At 33.7% G+C, this 13,692-nt stretch overlaps 1 protein-coding gene across 1 annotated transcript; it reads right to left on the bottom strand.

The window, feature by feature from the left end:
- Window positions 1–5,140: 5,140 nt before the first annotated feature.
- Window positions 5,141–13,692, bottom strand: LOC148605814 (uncharacterized). Its single transcript, XM_088547617.1, has 8 exons — window positions 13,578–13,692; window positions 12,812–12,952; window positions 11,286–11,371; window positions 10,185–10,379; window positions 9,323–9,415; window positions 8,605–8,886; window positions 7,626–7,711; window positions 5,141–6,530 (listed from the first exon to the last, which is right to left on the bottom strand). Exons 1-8 carry the CDS (start codon window positions 13,690–13,692, stop codon window positions 6,116–6,118), a joined length of 1,413 nt encoding a protein of 470 aa, XP_088403743.1. The 3' UTR covers window positions 5,141–6,115.

The raw sequence follows: 13,692 nt of genomic DNA, 5'->3' as shown, positions 1-13,692 counted from the left end.
ACAACCGCACTTTGTGATACACATTTAAAAGATGTGTGGCATAAAGTATCTAAAGGAGCAAAAATTACAGATGTTTGTCCTATTCATAAATCATGCGGAGCTGACTCTTCGATTTGGATCAATGGTTAAGTTTACTGTAAATAAATAAATTATGTGAAAAAAAACACGTTTGCAAATGATAGAGAAGAAGAGTCACTAATTACACACTGCATATTAAAACCCAGCATATCACATCATATACTTTGACAGAAACATAATTGTAAATAACACAAAAGAATAAAAAATGACCGTAGCAAACACATATCCTGAATTCTTTTAAATGTTTATAGTTATATTGCTGCTTCACCAACAATTATTATCTAAAAGAGATGTTAAAAAATGCACAATGACTACAACATCTAAGATAGAATCAACGAGAAGACCTTGCGTTTTACACTTATCGAAAGCATTACAAATATACAAAATTATTCTAACAACGGTGAATCGCGATCGTATGTAAGATGAATTTTATTCTCGTTTATCTCTGGTCACACTCACACAAGAATGTAATTTTAACATTCATTTGGCTTTGTTGGGGTAAATGTAGACATAAAGTCGTTGTTCAAACTTGCCACCATGTCTTTAATCAAACAAAGACGTGTTTCGTAAATTGAAACAGTTTTAAATACAGGAAGCATTCCAATAGTTGAAGAATGTATAGTTTCCAGAGATCCTTGTGTTGCAACACGCACTAATTGTTGCCAACGTTCATACAAAGTTCTAGTGAAGAATTGTTCGGATTTCTTATCATATCAAATTTTGCCCTCTAAAAACTGTTCGGAAAGATATTGTATGGGTATGCATGTTTTTGTTCTATTACAATGCTGTCATATAAGGAACACATTTCAGGCGTTTTCATTTTATCTTTATAGTATTGTAGATAGTTATAAGCCTAAATCGTTTTCAGTAACTAAAACAGATGTTCTGCAGATGTGTAATACACTGAATAAACATCTAAAATTTACGACTTTGGATATTATTTTGTACGATCCACACTTTTATAAGATATGAGTTTGTGTTTGCTGTTTTGAAGGCTATGACCGCAGTGAAGAATGTACAATTAATAAATCAGGAGGTTCTACAGGTTAGTTTTCCTTGTTATACAATAGATATGAATATCAATACAATACTGTTTAAAAGATGATTAAATATCTAGGATTCATGGCAAATATTTTCTAATTGGCTTTACCAATAAATTACTACCTGGATATACATCTATTTTTTTTAAACAATTTTGATCATAGAATAAAGCTGCTGGTATTTTCAAAACATATTAAGTTAAGTGTAAGCCCTCTTAAATTACAATTTATGCATTACGCCTCTTGATAGTCACAGAAAGGCTTTAAATTGTAGTGACAAACAAACACAAACAAATAGAATTACAAGAAAATGCTTTTGTATTTTTCATTATGAAGACATTGAAAAGAGTCCTGAAATTGGTAAAGATAATACATTACAGATGTTTCCCTTACCACTTGGTGTTTGTGTTGTCCTGATCATTATGGTGCCTTGCGTATATGTACGTATTAAATCCTCCATGAAAAGGTATCACAGTAAATAAAAATGAAAAAAGTCGAAGAATATCACACGTCTGTTTGTTTTATTTTGTAGTTTGTTTGTTTGTTTGTTTTTACTATCTTCCATATAACCAATACCTCAATCAACATAAGCTATTTAAAAGATAATTTTGATATAAATGCCAAAAAAAAAACAATGCTGTTTTTTTTTTTTTTTTTTTGTTGATATCGCTATATATTCACTATAACATGTGGTAAATTAATATAAAAAAAATAAAAAATACTGAGTTTAAATGTAAAATGTTTTCGACATGAAATAATACATCATTAACTTCTATTACTTTTTGATTGTTTATATATATTACATAAACCTTTCAGAAAAAATAACTTTGAATCCGGCAGCAAGTCGTATGCAACAGATTTAATTCAGTAGAAAAAGGATTGCGTTACGTTTAGACGTAGTGGAAAACGTTCTAGTTTTCGGGATAAAATCTACAAAATGTTATGACATAACTGACACTGGTATACAGATTGTTATTGAGAAAGCGACCCTTGAACAACGGATTATTTAGGGCTTCAGATTAACAGAGAATTTTTTGCCACAGTCTTTGAACACAAGTAACCAAAACTAATGGAATGAGTTCAAACATGACATTATAACTGTATTTTATTTCTTATGTATAATTAAACAAATTAATGTATTATTGGTAATGCTCCTTTACATGTAATGTTCTAACATTAATAAACTAATCATTATTTTTTTTGCGAGCTAGGTGGTCTTTTTGTGTGTTTTCTGGATTCAAATCCTCAGAATCGATTTTGGAACTTTGATATTTTAGATATTCCAATTCTAAACGTCTTCCTGTTCATGTTCTTGTATGGTAATAGTTGTATCAAATCTTTCTTGTCTGATGTACAATATAATACAATACGTATTTGCTGTCAAAGTGAAAACAAACCGGATTTTTTGGCATTGAGGTTACAGTTGTTAATGATTAACTACAGGAAGTATTGTTTCGTATATGAATGCCAATAAAAAACGGTGGCAACTCAAAAACAAAACACCAACACTCCAAACACAAATTATATGATGCTGCATTGACAATAACAAACTTACCTTTATTCTGTCACATATAACAACATATCTATTCCTGGCGTCGATTTTACAAAAAAAGTCGTAAGTGTAAAGTTGATCGTAAGTAATGACGTCACAACCTAAAATAGCATTGTGACGTCATAGTTTACGAACAATTTCACACTTACGACTTTTTGTGAAATCGAAGCCTGAATAGAATCTGCAAATACGTTATAAGTTATCGCACAGGATAATGTTTAGCAGGCGCTGTCCATACATACCAAAACTAATAACCGATATTGTCGCCGTTTTAAATCTGGTTTAAAGCACTGTGTGAATATATTGCGAATTTGTGAGGTTTTAAGTACTTTCTTGACTAAATGACTGCCTGTCTGTCACGATATATCGAAAGCGAATACCACAAAACAACCTTTCATTAGAATGGTATGACATTTGGTATGCAGCTTAAACTTGCTGAGATGCAAGCATTTGTGTGTGGTTACTGTGATATTTTGGTGCTTTTTATGATTTCGTTGATTTTCGTTACAAAAATTCCGACAATCGTTTATGGGAATGTTTTATAAAGCTTAATTCCCTTTGATCGGTTGCACCGAAATACGCGTTGGACATTTTACAATTAACATACGAAAGAATAGAAATGTTTGATATCCTCATTTAGTCTGATTGATGTATTGTGTATAGCTTTTGAACTTGATCACATGTAAACATCTTGTTTTATCAATAATTATGTTTTACCATAAAGTTTAGTTGACTTTAAAAAATCAAAAAAAATCAAAATCAAATGTAGAATTCTTGAGAAATAAAGAATAAACATATGTTCGTATTGTGCGGAGATTTACGACAATTTCTTTAATTTGTTTTTCAATTTAAGGGATGATAGGGACATTTATGTCGTATTAATATATATCATTCACATGTAATTCAGGTTTGGCTTTGTATCCGTACCATTCCATAAATAAAACCATACTAGAATAATCAAGTTTAAAAACACATATTTGATAGACTTTATCTTTTTTGACTTAGTAGCATGGTTTAAGAAGTACAAAAAAGCGCCAATTAGTATTTTCAATCTATATTTTATTTGTATAATGCTTTATAATTGCCATAAGAACACCTTAGATCAATACTTGAATTTAAGTTTATATCAAGGTGCCTCAAAACACATCGTAAGGTAAGGTTAATCCTGTTGTCTCAAAATAATGTTTTCTCGACACAATGACTAAGAATTAACAAATATAGAAATAGGAGACGTGGTATGGTTGCCAAGCAACAGTCATCCACCAAAAGCAAAGCAACGCCTACAAGTCAAAACCAGTTCTTCAATGATTGGCAAAATCCATACTATAAAGCAAGGTGTAAAAGGCACTAAAATAAATGAAGTGAAACTATTCATAAAATTTAAGACGAAAAACGACCTAATCTATAGAATAAACGTAAAACAAATAACAATGAATATACAAAAAGCAACGACAACCACTGGGCTACAAGTTGCTGTTTTGGGACAGGCATATAAAGTATGTTGCGGAGCTAAACATGTTACAATATCATTTTGACGGAAGATGATTCAACACTTATACTTAAATTGGGGAGAGTTCTTTCGCATAGACTTATTTTTTTTTAATATGAGGAGAATTGCATTGAAAAAGCTTAGATCACACATAACTAGCATTTGTAAATTTTATCAGTATTTGTATCATTTCACTGCCTAGGTATCTGATATAATATTGCCTCTCATAAAGTCCGTCGGTCTCTTGTGACATAGACACAGGCCATGGCGACAGATGGCACATTAATACAGTTTAAATATCCATTATCGCTAATTGGATAACTGATCTGTATACTATATTAACACTGGCACGGCGCTACAAAACCTAAGGCGCGATGTGGATATCAATACATCTGCGGTGTTATGAAATTCGTTGAAATAGCTTACGGAGCTAGACGGCACATCGGCACAGCATACCACAATCAAAGCTTCATATGACCGATATAAAAAGCAACTTCTACCGTTTCTGTGTATAACTTAAACAGGGCACGTTTTATATATGATATCCTTCAATACAGAACCATGTACTGATTAAACATTCTTAATCATTTGATCATGATATTCTGTTTGAAGAACAGCAATATCATTATATAAAAGACGTGCTATCTCTGGATTTACCCATTTAGATCTTTTATAATTGTGTATTTCAGAAAAAAATCAAATGTCCTGTTTTTATTCGATATGTTCTTGTTATAGTTCGATTATAAATGTACGAAAATGACATAATCCTGTTTGTTATACAGATTTTTCTCCTTAATTAATGCAAGATATTAATTAATTAATTAATTAATTAATTAATATAATCTCACAAAAACGACTTATCCAAGAACAACCGTGTCTACTGGGTTATACTTTGAGATTACTACTGGTAATTGCACGTTGGATTTTGACTCCCATAATTACTTCCATCATTTCTCTATGACTAAATGCCCAATGAAAGTCTGATTTCCAATTGTTTATTTAGTACTTGAAGCTAATGAGTTACGTCAAGTCATCAGCATTTGAATGCACTACATATTGTTAAAAAAAATACATAAACGATCCTTGCAGCTTGGTGAAAGCAATTAAAACAAAAACAACACAAATATATCTTACAAAATATTAATGCATGCTTTAAGTACCAATCTGTGTAAGAATCAGGCAATGGGTGGCACATCATTTATTTAATTTGGTCTTTTTTCCTTAGATGTATTCAATACATCTAGAAAACAACCAAAAACCTACTAAAAGTTATCATGAAGTATCTGTGACGAAGATAGTTTTGGCGTACATTTTTCCTAAATGCAATTCAACGAAATTTGATCTTCAAAGGGCAAACTTTACAGACTCTTGAGGTACTATGGTATAAAAAAAATTAACGAGTAATCAAGGGAACCAAGGTTCTAGCGGTAATCAAAAGAATGTAATCCAGGGACAAAGACCAGACATGGAAAACAGACATACATAACAAAGAAGATAAAGTATCTAAAACCATACCTACAAAATTACACAAGCAAATGAGCAAGTCGGACTCTACTAATAATGCATCAATACCTCAGCGTTTTTTTCTCCATGTGCCACACCTTTTGCCTGATTCTTAGAGATGTATTTAAGGAGGTAGACCGAGGGTAAGGGACATAACTCTTGAAATCAATGATATGTTTGTATCATATAAAATTTAACCAAAGCTTTCAAGCTTTCATTTGAAACAGAATGATATCAATCCAAGATACTTTGATCCTTACGTGAGATTAATATAAAGAGCCTGAATACAAACGTTCCAATGATTTGTAAGAGTTGTGTCCCTTACCTTATGTCTACCTCCTTATATATTGCGATTTTTCACTTGTTAGTAGAAGTTCAATGTAAGAGTTTGGCCGGAAATGAAACAAAAATTAAGGTTCGTGTAAGTATCCATCTTGTAAAGAAAAAAAAGAATTATAATGTTTCAGTTGCTGTATCTGTCTCAGTCTCTATTTTGTTTAATTGTGTCGACATGGCAACAAGTGGAGTCTTCTTTATATCAGGTAAAATCCCATTAGCTAGTTTAGGAGCGCCACCTGTAGGATTAGACATGCTTTCCTTATTTTTTTCTGCCAACGATTTTGGAGGTTCGTCATTTTCTGCATCTCCACCATCTTCCCTTTTTTTACCCAATGCTGCCTTGGACAAAATTTTTAATAAGTTACTTCCTTTTGTCGGTGTTGTCTTTTTCTTCATTAAATGTCGTTTACTCATCACCATGCGCAACTTTCGGTCAATGCGTCCAATTTCGGTATCTTCCAATGCAACATCGTCTTTCATGAACTCACGTAATTTTTCTCTGTGCAGTTTTTGTGCTAACATCAATTCACTAAAGATAAATACAAAATGTGAAGTTAGAAAAATCATGAATTAAATTTAGTTCTATACAACGTTTAAGTACGGTGTAACTGTGGTCTAAGTTCATGTAAACAAATGATTGACGATAATTGGGGGTTGGTAACGACTTTGACTAACATTTTGGGTCTCTCAGGGTCAGTGCTTTAATGAACACGGGCGTTAGTAGCGCTGTCCAGCCGTTTGGACCTACAAGAATTAAATGTGTCGGAGTAATTATGATTTTTTGTAAATTAATCTTATTTTATGTCCTACTGGCGTCTCTGCTGTACTGTTGGCGCTCTGGCTTACTCCAAGACCCCAGGTTTTTCAACTCTACTCGTCTTGGGGGGTCCCATGCATGTACTAGTATATCTTTTACAAGTTTATAAAACATGTCGGAGTAATTATGATTTTTTGTAAATTAATCTTATTTGATATCCTACTGCCGTCTTTGCTGTTCTGTTGGCGCTATGGCTTACTCCCAGACCCCAAGTTTTTAGACTCTACCCGTCTTGGAGCGTCCCATGCATGTATATCTTTTACAAGTGTTTGCATGATTCGGAAGGGTCAAAGGGTGTATGGTGTTTCGTGAACGAGTAAGAGAAAACAATCAATAAACCAACAAACTCCTTTAAAACCACTTTTATCTCTTATAATTCCTATCTTTGTTAATGTTTATCTGTATGTCATTTGAATGAAGAGACTACTCCACCACGTCATCGACTAATTCATAACGATGAATGAAAACAGTCAATCAATCAATCAGAATTGTTGGAACAATCAATACTGGATAATTATATGGTATCACCATAAATTTGTATCGTTTACACAAAAATCAATAGCAACCTATTTCCATTTGATAAATTTTAAGACAATCTCACAATTTAAAAATAAGATCCAGTTCAACCATAAAGAACTAAAACACCACACATCCAGAATTTGCAATAAAAACTTTTTATACAATATCCACCTCTAACCCTGGACCCCACCCCATTCCCATCATCTTAAGCTATATTGCACCATTGTAAGTATATTGATGTGTTTACCGCACGCCCTTTCACAATGCTTTCACATAAGAATTACATACCCAAAGTCTATTTCTCCATCCCCATCTTTATCCATCTTTTTGATCAGATAATCCAGAGATCTATCAGCCATCGGAATTTTTACTTGCTGTCAGAAACAAAGAGGAATTAATAAGAGTTAAAATTCAATTTTGACATGAAAAAGTTTGCCTTTAAAGGTAAAAATCGAGCACTAAACTACCGATTCTTTTTCAAAGTACTGATACATGTAACATAAAAATGCAGTGATGAACTTACTTAGATTCAAAGTATCAGAGTGGAGGTAAGGGCCAGGAAATTTAAATAAGTGTTGTACATTGTAGTAATATTTCTGAAAATATGGCATTATAAAGTAGTGGCGGATCCAGAGGGTGCAGAGGTTGGCATCCCCCTTTTTATTGGAAAACTTGTCATTTTCATGTGTAAAATTGATGAAAATGGTAAACAAAGTCCTAGCTAGACCCCCTTTTTCTGAGGAACCCCGGCTGGTGCCCCTCCCTTTCAAAGTGTCTGGATCCCTGTAAAGTGAAAGTGTATTATCAATATTGTATCATGCTCGACATTCCCCTTTACGCCTTTATGGAAGATATATATCCATAGTAGTTGGCTGACTAACCAATAACAAAACGTAAACAACAGTAATAATTCCAATCTAATTAGCATATGCCTTTTTCGTGCATTATGATTGGCTGTTCACCTTTTATGACCTCTGTGATGCCTGGTTTTACAACAGTGTAAATTCCATGTACAAATCGGAAACAGCATTGCTACCGTCGCTTTGACAAGATATAGAACCGTTTAGAGGCTTAAAACGGTATTATCTGCTTTATTTCATTCATTTTTCGGCATAATATATTAAAAACAACAATTTTTATTTGTTTTGTGAGTGAATTGTCCGATTTTTCACATCGATAATCTCTGGAAAAACAGTGTTAAATTCTATTTTAGTCTTTCTTTTCGTTCATTTCCAAGCTTTTTTGTATGTAACTTAATATATTTTACCTCAAGACCATCTTTAAACTCTTGTTTATCAAGTGAACCACTTTTGTCAGCATCCAAGATCGTGAACATGTCTAACAATCGGAAATTTTGAAGCCTAGCATATTCAAATAGAACAAGCAAAGGGTCTTCTTCAAGGAGATTCTTGTCTTCCTCTGTTATATCACTATGTGAAATTCCTTGACGTTTCGTATCCCATACATATCCGTAAATGGCTTTAAATGGATTTCGTGTCTTTTGCTTTTCTTTGTACAAGGTGACAAAAGTATCGTAAACACACTGGTCCTGTGAAGTATATAAAATCATGTATTATACTATTATACCGGTGTTCCTTTTAAATTGTAAATGTAAAATTGTCACTTATCGTCGTTTCTTGGTTGCATGTTCGCTTCGATTGTGGCAGGTCTTCGGTTCGATTCCCGAGCAAGTCATACCACAGACTAAATGAAATTAGTGAGTGCTTATTCTATACTAAGCAATTGGCGTTTAGGTAATGGCTCAATGGTTGGCCAGGAGTTAAAATAATATGTCTTAGGAGATGTAAATGACATGTATGCATTCTTGCAAGCTGTTACTTCGGTAAAAATTCGACTAAACGAATCAGTTTAGTGCGAAGCATGTCCTGATAAAATGAGGATGGCATATTTTTATGAACTACATTCAAGTACTCCAAGAATAAGGAGATTAAGTGATTATGATTTTTCGCTAATACATTACGTACCCCAAGGTCAAGGAGTTGAACTGCTGATGATGAATTATTTATACACTCTATCAGCTGCTGTGCACTTGATGGATACATCTGATTTTTTCCTAACTGAAAAAATACAATATATTTGTCTGGGTTTTTTTTATTTTTTGTTTTTTGTTTTTTGATTTTTGTTTTTTATTTTTTGTTTGTTTGTTTGTTTTTTGTTTGTTTGTTTGTTTGTTGTTGTTGTTTTGTTTTTTGTTTTGTTTTTGTTTTTGTTTTTTTTATTTTGTCATTACTTCTGTTACTGCGGCGATTTTTATCGCTATTGCTAATTTTCAATATTTTCCGTGTAAGATAGGCCAGATTAAAAATGCCTTGTGTAAAGAATTAGGCATTACAGGTCTGTCTACATATCAGGCGGGGTGATTTATCATATCTGAAGATAATCAATGAAACTGTTCAAACTGCTAAATCTCCTATATATCTTGAAATATATTTGTCTGGTTAAATTGTAAATGTTCTCGGAAATTTTCCTGTACTTTTCTATAGTAGAATGAACAAAATTTTAAGTGTTAATAACTTCAGCGAACAATTTTCATTTCCACTTCAATTGTCAAATACAGTTTCTATGAGATCTACTGAAGGATCAAGAGATTTTTTAGATTAAGACATGCGTGATTCCTATAGTCGTAAGCTTCTTCATTGATTTAAGGCAGAGCTAAACTTAATAACTTTGTTTACCTGAGTTACAAGTGATTTTATATATCGTCGCTTTATTTGTTTACTTTTAAAACTCGAGCTCTGTCGAGCGTTTCTACTTTTTACATGCTATATTCGTTAATAAAATTTATGCAAGCGATTTGTAGAAGAATCTATTAGTTAATGCAATTACCCGAATAATTTTAAGCGTTGAATTTTGCTCCAATCCTTGGATCAGAAAATGTGCACACGTGTCCGTCAGTCTGTTACAACTCAAGTCAAGCTCAAGAAGACTAGAATTTTTCATAAGAGCAACACTCATCGTTGCCGCTCCAGTCAGATGAAATCCATTCCAGGAAATATTCAACGTCTCAAGATGTCGATTTTGCTACATTGATAATAAAAATAATTATTTTATATAAATTACATATTCCTTAACACAATACAAGCAAGTACGTTTTTTTTCTAAGTTAAAATTGCTGTTCAGACAGAATGTTCACATACGACCCAACAAATCCGTCCTGTCATAACGTATTTTTTTCGTGTTGGACAAGTAGTTACGAAACTATCTAGTCGTTTGTCATCATCTTTATTTGAATATTTTTTTTTTATAAAATTTCCTTGAACTGAAATTAAACTTCGGATACAAAAACCGATGAGTAAGACTCCGGCATTCACTGTTTACGTTGAACGTATGTTAGTCAGATATAAATATAAAGTTTAATCAACCTATATGCGTATTTTATATGTCAAACCAAATAGAAAACGCCAGGGGATATTGCCTTGTTAACAAACTCTACTCGTTAACCGGTTAATCGAAAATTGTAACGGTTAATCGGTGAGTAATTTCAATTGATTTAGATATCCCTTACAATATGCTTCGACGACATACTACAAACTTTTCAACCAAGACGTGGACTAGAGTGCCTACTTGTCCTCTTGTAGTCAAAGAGTAATCAAGGGAACCAAGGTTATAGCGGTAATCAAAAGAATGTAATCCAGGGACAAAGACCCGATATGGAAAACAGACATACACAACAAAGAACATAAAGTAACTAAAATCATACATACAAAGTAACAAAAGCAAATGAGCAACTCGGACTCCACTAAAAACTGGGAGCATGGACCAGTTGCACCGGTAGGGTAAGCGTCCTCTGCTTTTCTAGAAACACCCGCCGAGTTGCTCATAAAAAGTAAGGCTTTTTTTATCAAGAAATGATGCGAGAAAAGTAAAATAATATACACTGCACCCAGTAACTGGTATTTATTTTGTTTTTAAGTTTAGTGTATTTACCTGTAGTGCCCTTCCAATAGCAGTTGCTCCTTTCAGTCGAAGATGATTCCAGCTTAAATCCAGTACTTTCAGAAAATCGTTCACAGCTGGAAAGTACGATTAATTAGCGTTAGCCAAGAATCAGAATAGCATTTAAGATAGAAAAATGTAAAACACAATGTTTGTTTGTCTGTATTTAGCACCTAAGAACTAGAACTCAACGGTTCATCTCTTTACAAGTCAAAGCTTCAACAAGCTCCAATGAAGCTACATTTTCTGACTATTAATTTAAAAGCAACTGTTAACCATTTTACCAAATATGATCTACATAATTAAACTGAATCACGGAGACATGGCATACCTACATCTTCGGCGAATATTTTGCCTCCTTTTTCTTGGAATTTGTTGAATAAAAGGCTTTGGTGAAATTGAGTATGATGCAAACATATCACTGATTTCAAGAGTTATGTCCCTTAACCTAGGTCTACCTCCTTAAGGATAGAGATTTTGAACCATCAACAAATATCAAATAGGACCTAAGACACTATTTTGACAGGCAGTGACGGACCATATATGGTATAATGATGATTTGATCGTTTAATCAAATATACTGAAACCTTTGTAAACCAAACTGTTGAGAACCGGAAATATCTAGACCAAACATTTTTTTTAAAACCTTAGTTGCTTTAACCGATAAAATCTGTAAGTCCAAAATGGATTTGGTTTAGAAAGGTTTCACTGTATTACTGTTACACAACTGTATAAGAACATGATAATCGATTGATTGGTTGATTGGGGTTTAAAGCCCGAGTAGCAATATATCTACAGGAACACAAGAAACAATATAAGATATGTATTACACGTGAACATGAGAAACATCATCAGATGACTGCATAGTATACAGGACAATAACATCAGCTCCAGATACAGAGGTACTACAAGAAGACCTTGTCGTACTCGCAAACTGGGAAAAGACTTGGGGTATGAACTTCCACCCTCAGAAGTGTAGCGTTCTAACTGTCACCAGAGTACGGTCACCAATTGGACATCAGGATACACTAAAGGGACAAGTACTAGAAACATCAAAGAGTACAAAATACCTGGGAGTTGACATCCAAAGTGACTTATCATGGAAACATCATATTGATAGAGTAACAGAGAAGACAAACAGCATGTTTGGATTCTTGCCATGCAACTTTAAAACATCAAACTCAGAAACCAAGACAAAAGCATACATCGAAATGGTCAGATCCAACCTTGATTACTGTGCCACAGTATGGAACCCCCACCAGAAAGATCTGGTCGGGAAAATGGAAATGGTCCAGCGACGTTCAGCCCGCTATACCACCAACTGCTATAGGAACACCAGTAGTGTAGGAACCATGTTAAATGAACTAGGCTGGGACGCACTTGAACATAGAAGGAAGAACTTACAGTTGACTATGTCCTACAAAGTAGTATATAACCATGTTGACATCCCATGCAAAGAGTATCTTATACCGCAGAACCAGATTATCAGGCGACAAGAAGTTTCGACAGTACTCTACAATGACCAACATCTTGAAGTACAGCTTTTTTCCACGAACTAGTTTGGAATTCACTACCAGCATCAGTCGCTGAGTCTCCCTCCTTGGTATCCTTCAAGAGAGAGTTGGCCAGTTGGCTAATTCTGCTATCCTCCCATTTGCCTAGTAGGTCAAATGATGGGCTAGAGCTATGTCTGCGGAGTCTTCGACCCTGGTACCGCCACAAAAGCCGAACAGGTCTAGACCAGGTAATTGGAAAGCAAATGGGGCCTCTCTCTTTCTTTATTTTTTATTTGCCCTTTGCAGTTCTATTATTTGTTTCGGACATTATTCTCCAAAATGTTTCTTTCGCACCGGAAGCGTTGAGTGTTTAGTTTGACAGATGAACGTAAAGATGTAGATGTAGATCTGAAAAATTAAAATCTGTTGATTAAACTATTACTCAAAGGAAGTCATTGGCTTAAATAAAATTCCACAATGTAAGTGGAGAAGGGGTTTAATAAATTCCAGCAAAATGAATTTCTGCTATATATCTGATGACCAAATCTTGCAGAAAGGGAAGACAGACATAACAGTTTATACAATCAGACCAACGACTAAATCCATATGTACACAGTACAAATACAAGAATTTGACATTTTTAAGTGTTTATAAAGGGGCATTTCTGATAACAAATGTCCCGCGTTATTATAATTAAGTATAAAAACCACTGACGACTCTTATGAAACGCGGAAAAAACTACACATGTAGTTTAAAATTAGTCGCGCGAGTAGTGGATTTTTCTTACCATCAACAGCATTGTTCAATTTCAGACCTTTCCCTTTGAAATTAAATTCGTAGGTTTCATTTACTTTAGTATTGGCGAGTTGTTCCGTAACATTTGATACATCACCCGACGACAT

The sequence above is a fragment of the Perna viridis genome, chromosome 10 (assembly GCF_037379345.1).
Source record: "Perna viridis isolate PV_CMFRI_1.1 ecotype Kerala chromosome 10, ASM3737934v1, whole genome shotgun sequence".
NCBI lineage: Eukaryota > Metazoa > Mollusca > Bivalvia > Mytilida > Mytilidae > Perna > Perna viridis.
Note: the sequence above shows the minus strand (reverse complement) of the source record. Positions and strands in the feature narration are given on the sequence as shown.

Coding starts and splice junctions, on each gene's coding strand:
- LOC148605814 (XM_088547617.1), bottom strand. CDS start 13,692: ATGTCGTCGGGTGATGTATCAAATGTTACGGAACAACTCGCCAATACT. Junction 10,380..11,285: donor CTATTGGAAGGGCACTACAG/GTAAATACACTA, acceptor TTATCAATGTAG/CAAAATCGACATCTTGAGAC. Junction 8,887..9,322: donor TTCAACTCCTTGACCTTGGG/GTACGTAATGTA, acceptor TATACTTCACAG/GACCAGTGTGTTTACGATAC.